Source organism: Tasmannia lanceolata, unplaced genomic scaffold (assembly GCF_043159265.1).
Source record: "Tasmannia lanceolata isolate RefF3 unplaced genomic scaffold, GAP_Taslan_0.1 ptg000008l, whole genome shotgun sequence".
NCBI classification, from domain to species: domain Eukaryota; kingdom Viridiplantae; phylum Streptophyta; class Magnoliopsida; order Canellales; family Winteraceae; genus Tasmannia; species Tasmannia lanceolata.
Window position 1 is genome coordinate 19,234,768 of NW_027518685.1, and position 13,439 is coordinate 19,248,206.

At 37.7% G+C, this 13,439-nt stretch overlaps 1 protein-coding gene across 1 annotated transcript; it reads right to left on the minus strand.

Moving 5' to 3' along the window:
• Positions 1-237: 237 nt before the first annotated feature.
• On the minus strand, positions 238-6,011 carry LOC143883381 (uncharacterized). The gene is made up of 5 exons (XM_077386740.1): positions 5,732-6,011; positions 4,856-4,932; positions 2,345-2,517; positions 1,770-1,875; positions 238-611 (listed from the first exon to the last, which is right to left on the minus strand). The coding sequence occupies exons 1-5, from the start codon at positions 5,913-5,915 to the stop codon at positions 315-317; spliced, it is 837 nt and encodes a 278-aa protein (XP_077242855.1). The 5' UTR covers positions 5,916-6,011; the 3' UTR covers positions 238-314.
• Between the last annotated feature and the right edge of the window lie 7,428 nt (positions 6,012-13,439).

Sequence of the window (13,439 nt, forward strand, 5' to 3'; positions counted from 1 at the left end):
CCTATTTAGGTTGTGGCCCATCTAATGGACGGTTTGGATCATCGGTGTTGGCCGTACGGTACTTTTTGAAAAATAAAGGACTATAAGTTCTTTCATAGTATATGGGGCATTCTCTCCCCCATAAGTGTATCCGTAATCTTCTTTGATTTAATTAATGAATTAATAGTATCCTTCTCAACAAAAAACATACGTGTCTCCGTAATCTTCTTTGATTTAATTAATGAATTAATGGTATCCTTCTCAACAAAAAAAAGTGGCAAGAGATATAATTATCTAAAAGGAAGTTAGAGGATCATATTACAATGTCAATTTGATTACAATGTTAACTTGACAAATTGATCGTGTTTGGAGAATGATGAACTGTAATTGCTAGTTGAGATGGTGAGGTCGAGGTTTATATAATCCCCACCAAGAGGGTCGTTAGAGCCCATGTTAATTGCATTTATGGGTGGGGGAATTTCTTCGCTTGCATCAAATTCAATACTTGAAGAGGATTCACCATTGTTTGCACCTGTTTTCACGTCCCAAGTAGTGAAGGACAGTGAGAGCTCGTTACTTCCACTTGCTTCTCCACTCTTTTCTTCCTGGGGTATTCCATGAAGATTGGTAAACTGACACCCAAAAATATGACAAACAGTAGACTTTAGGGGTGAGGAAAATAAAAGGAAAGCTAACAGACGCTGTCACTGTGAAACAACCCATTACTCCAAAAGCTTAAGCTGTTAGAGTTGGTGTTATTTAATCATTTCTACTTCAACACTCCCCTCACGTGTGGGCCCCTCTTTTGGGTTGGCCGTGCATGTGGAATTTTTTTTATATAAAGAAGTTGCTGGGTTTTGCTTCCAGGACCTGTTGTGGGGAAATAGCACTGATACCACGTGAAACAACTAATTACTCCAAAAGCTTAAAAGCTATTAGAGTTGGTATTATATAATCATTTATACTTCATCAGTAACAATGTAAGAACTAAGAAGCGTTGTTTAAATGGTAAACTTTATTAGGGATGAAGGGCCCTCTTTGAATACCTTTAAAAAATATCTGCTGGTAATCTTATATGCAAATGATTATGTAGTTAATTATGATTGTTTTCAAATAATGGTTATTATAGTCTTAGAATGATATTTTTTTGGGTAGGTAAGCTGGGATCAAACCTACTATCTCAAGGTTGCGAAACAAAGCCTCAACCATTGAGCTATAGGCCCGGCCCAACCCCAAGAAATGATTTTGTTAGAGAAATGATTTCAGCGCCACAATGTTTTGATAAACATGCGCTCCACTTGTTTGTCGTGTAGCATTTAAAGGGCTTTAAGAGCTTTTTGAGAACCGTAATATCCTTTAAATATAGACTACACGACAAACAAGTGGAGCACATGTTTATCAAAACATTGTGGCGCTGAAATCATTTCCCTATTGTTATATATATATATATATATATATATATATATATATATATATATATATATATATATATATATATATATATAGGGAAAACAACAAGTCATTTCACTTCTCTCTCTCTCTCTCTAGGTTGGGTACAAAAAATGTGACTGTTGAAGTGTACTGATTGGAGGGTTCGGATCATCCAATCATTGGAATAGTTTGGTAGGACCGTAGGAGCCATTGATGTTGGACCCGTGGGACAACCGACTCCAATCAACATATATATGCCACAGAACATTGACACTGATTGACTACCGAAATTGTTAGGAATTGTTGGCATTGCTTTTCTTAGATTAGGTAATGGGTCCAAAATAGAGAACTTCGTTTACCTGATTATTGTAGCTCTTTCTTTCATCTCTAGCTCCTCCCAAGAAAGGTTCTGTAGCAAGACCCATCTTCTTTGATTCCCATGTTCTTAGCTCCTCCTCTAGTGGCCTGTAAAAAAGATAAATCCAATTAATTAAAACTTAAATAGGACTTATCATCTTGTAGGGTGCCCTAAATTAATACTTTTTTCTTGTATCGAATTCATGGACATTTTCTAAACCTTTTTTTATACCTTTATGTGCACTTGAAAACTATGAAATCTGTTGAGACCTGGGTAGAACTCACCCTTAAAAGCTAGCCATTAAGGGGAGGGTGCCAAAGCTCTTATAAGCCCATCCACGTCTCTTAACTTATCCGATGTGGGATATATGGCTTTTGCATGGAACCCCCAACAAAATCTTTATTAAAGCAGGTTTGATACGTTTTTAGCTTATGTATTATGAATCTTTACAGTCTACAACAGCCAGTTTTGAGAAGTTTAAAGAAAAGAGGGTGTCATTATCAAACAAAGGAGTGCAAATATCATCTCCATCTTTGCTATTACCAACATTGTAGGAAATTAATCATGCTTAGATACCTTTGTGTCGAGCAACCAAGGCTAGAGTTGAAGATCCATTGTGGATTTCCATCAAAATCCGACGAATCCAAAATGGAAGGATCTTTCCGATATTTCCTTCTTCCTTTGTGTAAACCTCCTTCAGTATATAAAAGGGAATCCATGTTCATGCCGTTCTTCATAGTTCTATACATCTGTTGATACATAACAAAAAAATCTCTCAGTGTTCATTAATAAGCTACTGCTACTTCTCGAAATAACAATATTATTATTATTATTATTATTAGGGATTTGCTAAGCTCCATCGCAAAAGGCTTTTCGCGGCTGGTCTGTTGCACATCAGAGCAGCCACCTCGTGAATGGAGACAAAAGCTGTTGTCTTCATTAACGAGGTGGCTGGTCTGATGTGCGACAGACCAGCCGCGAAAACCCTTTTGCGATGGACGCTAGCAATTCCCTTATATTATTATTATTATTATTGCTGTAGAGATTGAAACTACAATTGCTAATTATGCTGCAACTACTAATGATACCATTATGAAGATGACGCCATTGCTAAACCCTAAACCAGGTCTCTAGTTCCGGGATTTTATTTTTTATCATCCAATGTTAAGATTCATTAATGTTTGGGGCATTGGGTTGTGGTGTCTCTTATTAGGGAGATCTGTTCTTAGGTTCTGAAACATTAATTAGGATGATGATTATGATTGTAATGCTAGCAGGGAGATGTTATTCCCAACCCTAAGGCTGCTATATCCAGCCTCGATGCATCATTTGTGTAAGAGGATGGTAAGTATGTGTGTATGTATGTATGTAAATATGTAACCCAACCAGGGTAATTTTAGTGTTTTTGTTTATTTATTTACTTGTGTTTAATATGTTATATATGTAACTCAAACATCTAATCAATGCCTAGCAAGTTAGAAGAAATTAAGGTAACCTAGTAAAGAAGTTCAAATTTTACCTTGTTTTTAGCTTTAATAATAACAGTTCATTAGTAAACTTTTTTCAACCCGGAAATAGCAGCCATATTGCGGTGTATGCATGAAGATACAGGATATACGACATGACATGCACCTGGCCTCAGGGACCCGAAGTGAAAATCTTAAATGAAGGGATACATAGCTAGAGGGGATAGAGAGAACCAAAAGGGTGATTGTCCAAAAGGGTGACCCCAATCCTACTTACATTGAATGTCTGGGAAGCCTAGAGGATCGCATCTAGGTGCCCCCCGAGCTTGGTGAGGAATTGCGCTCTAGCATCTGTGAATAAGGTTGGTCCTAGATGAGCATCTGTAGCTAGCGAGAGCATCTGCAACAATGTTGCCCTCTTTGAATTGGTGCTTGCACTTAGATTATGTCACATTAAGCAATGAATGGAGTTCCTTCCATAACTATTGGATTGTCCAAAGAATTTAATTGCCCATGCCTGAGATTAAATTGATTAGTACTTTGCTGTCTGATTCCACTATCAATTTCTTTAATTTATAAGGAAAATTAACTGTAATTTTAGTACTTAATTAAATTGGCTGATTCACACTGAACTGGCTTGGTCACTGGGTTTTCATGGCTTAATTCAAAAACCAATTGATTTGGGCAGTCTTTAGTAACTTAGGGCCCTCATGTAACTCAAACTCAAACTCATCTAATCATTGTTTTAAAAGCTGGAACAGTGATCAAACAGGAAAAGTTCTCGATCTTATCCAATGATGAGAGAGAGAGAGAAGATTGAACATGAGATGACGAGAAGAGAGAGAACACTTGAGTTTTTTGTGAAGCGAAATGTAAGAGTTGAGAAACAATTGGGGTAACCCTAATCTCTGGGATAGTGAAAATCACAGTTGAGAAACTTTGGAAGTCTATTAAGGTTATGTGAAACAATTTCAGTTTCAATGGTAATTAAGAGACAGAAAAGATGGTAACCCTAATCTCTGGGATAGTGAAAATCTACTTATCTCATCTATGGACAATAGACACACAACCGAACCACACATAAACATTGTTGTTTACACAACTTATTTCTGCTTTATTATTTTTTATTCCTTTGGTAATTTGGTCCCAGCTTACATCCAAACATGTATTCTTGTTTTTAGCTTTTTGGTGAGGATGTAGCTATTACATATTTGTGACCATATAAGCTCGATCAATGTAGCTATTCAATATTTGTGACCATATGAACTCGACCCTGGAAAATAATATTCCTAGTTTCCATTCAACTTTTCTTCCAATTGATCAAAGAAATACTTCTACAGGTATAAAGCTAACAGAAAATTATTTGAAATAGTGTAAAGTTTCTACCTCTTTTTTTTTTTGTATTATTTTTCTGTAAAATGGAAAAGTTTCATGATCAAATAAAGGGATTAGGTTTAGTTTGCCTCCTACTTGCGCTAGTTTAATTTAATTTTATCAGATCTATACACAAATATAAACTCCATATGTGTTTGAAAAACATATACCAAACTTAATTAATATCTTGAAAGAACGAAATTAATTGCTTGCACTGAATTTTGGGTGCAAGCAATCCTAACAATACCTGAAGGTGGCTCTTGACATGAGAGATATTCAGTCCTTTTACACCCATCAGCTTTAGAATATGCTTCGGCGTTGCATCTGAAAAAATTAGGAACAAAAAACTGTCAAGATAAGGGAATCCAAAGAAATTGACCATTTGGAAATGGGCAAAAATTAGGAACAAAACAGGTACCAGACTTTATTTCTTGCTATTTTTTAAGAATCTTTGTGGTGCAAGTTTCCTGCACTAGAACACCAACTTTCGATAAAAGAGACTTGCACCCACCCTTAATTAAAATAAGATGGGAAAATTAAATACAAGGTAATATGTATAAATTCCATAAAGGTACAAGGATGTTGGAAAATAATATTCTAGATAAGGTGATTGTGGAAGGGAGACTCCTTGAATGTGATAAGATGGTTGAAGGGAAGCTCGTCCCATCTATGGCGGTTTGCAAGCAGATGTACTGACGAGATCTCGGATCAAGTGGAGGGATCTTCAATTACTTTCCTGTATGTAAGGAGATCGAGAATAGCGAGGCTGAAAAGCTAGCTAGGAAGGGTGGATCTAGGGTAGATCGAGTTGGAAGTATTTGAATTCACCTTAATGTTTCTGTGTATTGTGTTGTGTCTCTTTTCTTCTTGTTTGTATATGGTGTTGATCATCTCGATCGCCAGGGTTTTCCCGTAATTGCTTCTTTTATTAAATTAATTCATTACCATTAAAAAAAGACATAAATTCGATAAATTCATTTTTTACAATTGATTCTAAAAACAATTCAATAAGCAAAATAAATTATAATCATACTTATATAAGATCATATTCTTGGAGAGAGAGAGAGAGAGAGCTATCTTCCATGGACCATGAAAATAGAAGAAATTAAACACTGAAACTTACTTTGTTCGCCCGCGAGGCAATCAACAGCTTCAATGAACCGGCCATGAAGGTCTGCCGTCCATCGTAGGCGCGGAGTTTGGGATCTGTTGTATTGTCTCACTCTCATTCTCCCGGGTTCTCTCATTCCTTGTTCTTGAGAAAGGAGAAGCTCTTTCCCTGTACAGTCCTGTGTTTGTTTCTTCATTCCATTAAATATTCCTTCCCAAACGAAACAAAGGAAATGGTCAGTATAAAACCTTTAACGGTACAAGTTAGGCCAGCCTATCTTCAATAGAAAGAATCGTTTTGGCCTATCGAATAGAGTCGAAGAAGGGGTCTTAGACTATAGACTTTTGCTAGCAAAGTTAGTCAAACTGTGCCGAAATTCCTACCCAAAAGGTTATAAAAACAAAATGTGCCCAATTACTTAACCAGTCAAAATGTTCACCTTCTATAGTGTGAAACGCATAATTTTCTTTTTGCATGAGTGACTTATAACTACCTATGTGAAGATCTTGTCCATCCATCATAAATGCTAAATAGATGACTGTTTGCTTTTGACCCGAGATTTTATGCAAACAATCCACCTTTTTTTTTTCTTGAATGGTAAAGAATTTTATTAAAGAAAACTAAAATTAAAAGGTGAAACACTACCGATCGAGATGATCAAAGGACAATCAAACAGTAACAAACCCTGATGATACAACTCAACGAGGAAGGAAATCAAGTACTTACAACTCTAACCTAGAGCACCCTTCCCTAGCTAACCTATCGGCCTTAGAATTGCCGGACCTCCTAATATCGTGAAATGATATAGCGAGGCCCACCAATTGGTCCGATATTTCATCCATCCACCGAGCAAACCTCCAAGGTGGAGATGATGTACCCTCCAACTATAACATTGTTTAACCTGCGTTGCTCCACATTCAATATTCCGTTGTACTCCGCCCGCATCTCCACCTCATATGTATGCAAAAGTCCACTTAGAGTCCTCTAATCAGACGGTTAGGAATTTAGGATCGTCTTATCTGTGTGGTTTCCTCTGGATCATCCTCCATCTATTATGAACCCATTTGGAAGAGAGAGAAGTCCAGACCTTGCACCAATGTGCCATGTGTGTACAAGATTAGTCACAGATATGGAGAAGAGTAAGTGTTTCACATGAGGTTTAAGCTTGTCAATGGACGTAGATGGTCCAACTGGGGTCCGAACTTAAGGTGTAAAATCATGCCCTATAAAACCCAGACATAGCCAGAATCCATCGGAGCAACCTAGATCTCACTACAAGAAATTGATCCGAAGGGTTCAAACTGGAGATGCAAATTGCACGGCTTGAAAAATGATAGTCTGTTGGGTTTCCAGTCATTAATTTTTTTGGATTGAGCCTGCTGGTTAAAGCTTTGTTCTCCAACCTTGTGGTCAGAATTTCAATTCAGCTAACCTACCAAGAAAAAGATTTACAGGCTTTGGCTTTTCATTCATATAATAATTAATTTTTATTTGAAAAAAAAATGTTTACTGGTTTCTCATTTCGAACAAACGAAGTCTCAAGGCGATTCTTTATCTCTTGTTTCTTTCTCTTCTCTTGGCTATTCCCCTAGTACACTAACCAAATAGGCATTAACATAACCACAGAGGCTGGATGTTTGTACTCAATTCAGATAAATTCTTTTGTTTACAAGCCTCATTTTGTTCATTTAGAATTTTAGATTAGTCATAAATAAGGGATTAATTCAGCTGAATATACTACGTAAATATAAACTGTTGCCACTAAAATATGGATTGGGCTCTTGAAAAGCAAACCGGGCCGAGATGCCTCCTGAGAAGATGACATGCGACCTGGAGACAAAGGAAAACGCCGGAAAGATGACCAAACTTGGACTCAGGGGACTCTCTTATGCCTAAGTCAGAATGGGCAACAGTACAATCGAGCTGAGCTCTTGGAGAGCTCATTAAATTGAAAATAGCTGAATGAGATGCGTACCTTGGAGTTTGGTCCCTTTTTTATAGCTAGAGTGAGTACTAGACAAGAAAGGATCTTGCCTTTTCTAGGATTGTTCCTTGATTGGGCGAATTTCTTGGACTCCCAGTTTCCAATTTTATCCCTTTGGGGGATGTAGTTTTAGGGTTTCTAGAAGAGTTGTGAAATCACTCTTTTACCCTTCTCTAGTCTTGGAGCTTTAAAGTGCCACATGTCGGGCCTCTGATTGAATGCTAAATTTTACCCCCAACACACTAATAGTGTTGGCTGGCCAAGACCCACCGCCAATCTACCACCGGCGGACAGACGGAAATACCGAAGATCTTGCACTACAAGATGGAGAAAATATCTGCCAACAAACCACAACCACAAAGGGAGCAAATCATAAGCAACCAGACAAGGATATACGTGGTTCACCACAATGGGCTACTCCACGGACAAGGCAACATTCAATCTACTATTTATAACCAAAATAGTACAATGTTACCTCCATCGGTAAAATCTACCGATAAAACCCTTCTCCCCAACCTTCTATGTAGCCACAAAATAACCTCCAAGTCTCTACATCGAGTACATGGAAAAACCGTCATTCGAGAAGTAGTTGGAAAAACCTCCAACACAATGCTTGTGCTACAATAGACTAAATCCAATGGAGAAGAACAATGGAAGATGAAAAATACACCTTGATAACCAAGAAGAGGAAAAACCCCATTTTGCTTCGCCACAGAAAGCCCTTCCAAGAGCCTAAGAGAACACACATCTTTTGCCCTAAACCTTCCCCTCAACCTTGAGTAGATAAACCTTGCTTTTGCTTCACCACAAAAGCCCTCCTAGAGCCCCCAAGAGAAAACCCCTCTTGTCTTGCCCTAGATTTCACCCTAAGAAGAAGAACCTTGCTTTTGTTTCACCACAAAAGCCCTTCTAGGGCCCCCAAGAGAAAACCCCTCTTCCCTTGCCCTAGCCTCCTCTCCTGTCTTCATTTTTTCTCCTTCTTCAAACCCTGTCTTTCACATACAAACCCTATATAAAGAGAGAAACACATCCCACTTAAAAGGCCAAAGTGGGACCCACTCCAAGAATGAAATACAACTATTGATTTTGTATCACCAACTCAACGAATAGGAGACCTAAGATATATTGACGGATGGTCTGATTCGAAACAGAACATGACCTAAAACCTGAAGTTGGCCCAGACATATGTAAATTTGGTCTGAATTGGATCCAGTGACAGCCCTGCTTATATTGTTGGCTTTTTCAAGACTAAGTTTTCTGTTTGGAAAATGATATTTACACTACGTTATTTGATAATGGCACTCCTTCCTTCAATTTCAACTTTTCTATTTAGTTGTTAAAGGATTTCACAATTCTTCGAAAATCTATAACATCCAATCAGATTATGATTCTCAAAGAGAAGAGTGGTATTCTCAGATAAACGTTTCTCAAAGAGAGGAGTGCTATTATCAAAATAAAGTAGCGTAGATATCAATTATGTTTTCATTTTATTGATAAAATAAAGTAGCGTAGAGTTTTTCATGTAGTTTCCCATGCAAATCTTTATACCTCGTACCGTATGCCCCTTACTCACTCCTACATTCTTTACTTTAGGCCTGTAAATTTCTTGTTATTTTTCACAAAAAAAACATTCAGCTCAATTATTGATTTAGGTGTGTTTGTCATTGTAGAATGTAATGATGGTTGGGTGTAAAGATCTAGCAGTTGTTTGTTGAAGTTTATGGGTTGTTACATCATCTCTTTGATTTCTCGGGCAGCCGCTGCCAAAAACCATAGGGTAGACGCTTCATATTTTTTCTTTATTCTTTCAAGTAAATGATTCTGGCCCCTCATGTGCACCAACCACAAATTACGGCGATCCAACGATCCAACGGTCAATCGTCAATGCCTTGTCATTTGCATGACCAATTCTATGAGTCACAAATATCTTCGACTTTTTCAAAATATCATCATGACAATTTATAATCTCAAGATTTTAAAAATATATATCTACTACAGTATAACATGGAGAAAAGAGGAATTTTTTTTCTTTTTATCTGGGATTTACACATCAGCATTACTATTTTATTGGTATTTTTATTTATTTAATGGGGATATATTGCCATAATTTTACTGGTATTTTTATTTTATATTTTCTTAAATTTTACATTTTTATAACTTTTTTAAAATATTCTATTTTTTCTAGTTTTTTCTGATATAATACCGAAACTAACAAAAGAATTTTAAATCTCCTCAACACTTCCCAAGAAATTCCTGAAGCAAATATTCATGACTATGCTTTCGATTTGATCGATGCGGGCAAGACGATTCATCTACAATGTGGTCACAAATCTATTTTTTAAGGAAAGTTGGGATTGAACCTCCCACCTCTCTCAGGTTCAAAAACAAAGGCTTGGCCATTGAGCTAGAGAGATCATTTAATGGGTTCAATGCACCTCATCTGCATCATTATAATAAGGTGAACATGAGGTGCACATTCCTCTTCTTTATTAGCAATGGCAGCATTTTCAAGGTTTAGGAGGGGTGGGTAATTGAGATAAAAGCAGCATGTTCCCAAGTCAATATATGGATTTGAAGAAGCAAAAGCCAAAATTCATTTCATTGTCTGTCAGTAAAAAAGACGGTGCCTACTTTTGGACAAAGGGGTTGCTCTTGCGTATTCAATACCAACTCTATCAAAATTCCATGGGTAAGAAAAAGGAATGTCAAAATCCTCAGGATCGAAACAAACAAGGATTGGCAACGAAAGAAACATCATGCAAGTGGCAAAGCAGTAGAAAAACGTGCGTGGGTTTGTAATGTAATAATTGCTCGTATTCAAAGCATCCAATAGGGTGATATGGATTTGGCTATGTGACAGAAAAATTATCTGGGCATTTGGCTAAGTGACAGAAAAATTGCTCACTATTCCAACCTCTATATTGACGAGAATTTATATGATGGGTGGACGGGAAAACACGTGAAGTCTAAAAAAAGTAGGTATGGCCCACTTTTTTTTTTTTTTTTTTTATGATCCAAACTGTTCATCTGTTTGGACACAACGTAAATAGGTTGTGCACCAAAAATCAGTTCTATAGGATGATCCTAACCCTCCGATCTGTAGAAGATTCCATAAGTGATTTTTGGAAATCTCCATATTCCGATCAGTTCATATCAGAGGGTTAGGATCATCCTATGGAAGTATGGAACTGATTTTTGTGGCACAACCTATTTATGTTGTGCCCAAACAGATGAACGGTTTGGACCTACTTTTTTAGACTTCAAGTGTTTTCACGGCCACCCATCATATAAATTCTCTTATATTGACATGTCAAATATCAGTTGATTTTGGTAATTGATGAAAGGGAAATGGTATTGCTATCTACTTGTTCTTTTCATTTCAAGCCATTGGTATTGTTTGAAAGCCCCGCCTGAAGTGCACTTCTAGTCTTTTTTTCCTTAATGAAATTGGCATCTTTATAAATTAAAAAAAAAAGTAAGGATTTATTTCAGGGAGATGATAAATTCACTCCCCTGTAGGATAAGTCGCGCCCTTATAATGTTGAATTGTAGGCAGACTTTAACGCTTTTTTGACGTCAAATCACTTTAAAGTGGTGCGAATTATCCAATGGGGTGCGAATTTATCATCACACTTATTTTATTCTTCGAAAAAGTATCAAGATAAATATATCCGAGCAGGATTGTTAATCGAACATATTTTTTTATCATCCGGAGAACAACTTATCCAAGGATTTCTATCCTCATGGTCAACAACCCCTATGGTATCTTTCTCATGACCTAGACATGAGACATGTGTTGATGATGATGGACGTGACAAAAACAAAAGATGACATGGATTGGTTTAAGTCAAGTCACACCATAACGCCGAAAAAAATATTCTACATGGATGGCCATACCTTTGATCTTGACCGTTCGTCACATGGCACCACAATATGGATGGCTCATCATGAAACACATGCAGCAACTTCTTTTTGCTGCTTTCTTTCTTTCTTTTCTCATCCTCTTCGGTTGGATGTTTGTGCTCTTTTATTAATAAAATATCATCCTTTCAAAAAAAAGAAGATGATCCTAACAATTTTATTGATGCCCCGCAAATGGAAGGTTAAAATAGAAGAAGGGATTTCTCGCTTTAATCATCTTGTTGTATGATTGTATCACAAACCTGAGCAATAGGTCCGCAAAGTGACCGATCTTCTCGTAGGGAAGATTAGCCTCTTGATCCACTTCGAGGGAAGGATAAATCCTCCTTGGTGCACAAAGACACATTTTCTGAAACAAAATTTCTTCATTGGTTTCTAAAAGACGTTACATGTCATTTATAAATAACATGTAACGTCTAAAACTCCTAAAACTCTTACCCAAGCCAATTCATCTAAAACTCCTACCCAAGCCAATCTAGATAACCCATATCTATAAGACTCCTATCCATACCAAACAACCTGATAGAAAATACAATAAACTATTAACTAATTTATTCTATCTAAGTGGCATATTCCATTTAGGCAAGTAACAGACAGCAACCACGATGAAATACAACAGATAAAATTGTAGATCCAAACAATTCAATGGTGAAAAGCACAAGGGAAGAGGATTGGCAGTGCCCTGCCTGTCATTATCACAACTTTGGATGGCGGTTTAAATGCAGAAGGTGTTCACAGGCTAGGTTGATTCCCTCCCCTCAAACTCCTTGGGGTGGAGAAGGAGTTTCTTCAAATGAATCTAAACATGTCTGTAACAACAGGCTTGGAGCATGGTTTTGCTCCTCTTGTCAATTCCTTAACTATAAATGGCAGGTGGATTGTCGCTGGTGTCATTTGACCAGATCATCCTTAAAATGAGTTCTTCGCGCTAATTCATCCAGGGCTCAATCTAAGAGCGACGAAAATAATCTTTGGCCTGACTCGTGTAAAATTTATTGCCACAAAAACTCAGTGGTTCCAATTTTATCAATTTCAGGGAAGGAAGTAGATGTGCAGTTAGGTTCCCTCAGATCCTGCTAGATTGGAAAAAAGAAGAATCATAATGAAACTTTGCAGGAGCTGTGGAAATGGGCACAAGTGTCCTGGGAACTCCCGTCGTTACATTGCCTTTCTTTACTGGCAAAAGACGAAGTTATTTTTATGTTTGATTCATAATTGCAGGTTTCACTGGTTCTTGCTAAGGGATCTGCGGCCTTAGACAACCACTTATTTTCCCTCTCACCATGGAAAAAAGAATTTATTCAAGGAGAGGAGGCATTTTGGGTTCCCTTTTATGGCATCCCTTTGCATGCCTGGGCTGTTTCTACAGTGGAGGCGCTAGGGGGCCTCTTTGGTAAGGTGGTAGAAATTAAGATGGAGGGCAACCATCAGAATTGTATGAGCTTCGTATCGGCTAAGATCGTAGCCCCTCGATGGCTCTTTCCGAATTCTGTTGTAAAGCTCAAAATCGTTGACCAGTACTATCCCATTGGGGTTGAACTCTCGAAGGAAATCCCTGAATCTATCACCCAGGCCTCGGGTTCATCTTTAGCAGCGGATCGGCCTCCGGCAACCTCAAGGCCCTTGCCGGGTGAGCTGTTGGGTCCTGTTGGGATTTCAAATTCAAATTCAAATCTTCTTGGGAAGCCCGAGATCGAGCCGTTAGCTATTCTCGAAAAAGGTGCCATGGGACCTGGAGAGAGGAACGCAGATTATTTGGGTTTATCGGCGAGCAATCTTCCCTAGGAGTGGAGGTTTCAAGACTCTTAAGTTTGC

Excerpts from the sequence above, each read along its gene's own strand:
- LOC143883381 (XM_077386740.1), bottom strand. The coding sequence starts at position 5,915 with ATGAAGAAACAAACACAGGACTGTACAGGGAAAGAGCTTCTCCTTTCT. Across the intron at positions 2,518-4,855 it reads ATGTCAAGAGCCACCTTCAG|ATGTATAGAACTATGAAGAA; the intron begins GTATTGTTAGGA and ends ATGTATCAACAG. Across the intron at positions 612-1,769 it reads GAAAGAGCTACAATAATCAG|TTTACCAATCTTCATGGAAT; the intron begins GTAAACGAAGTT and ends TTTGGGTGTCAG.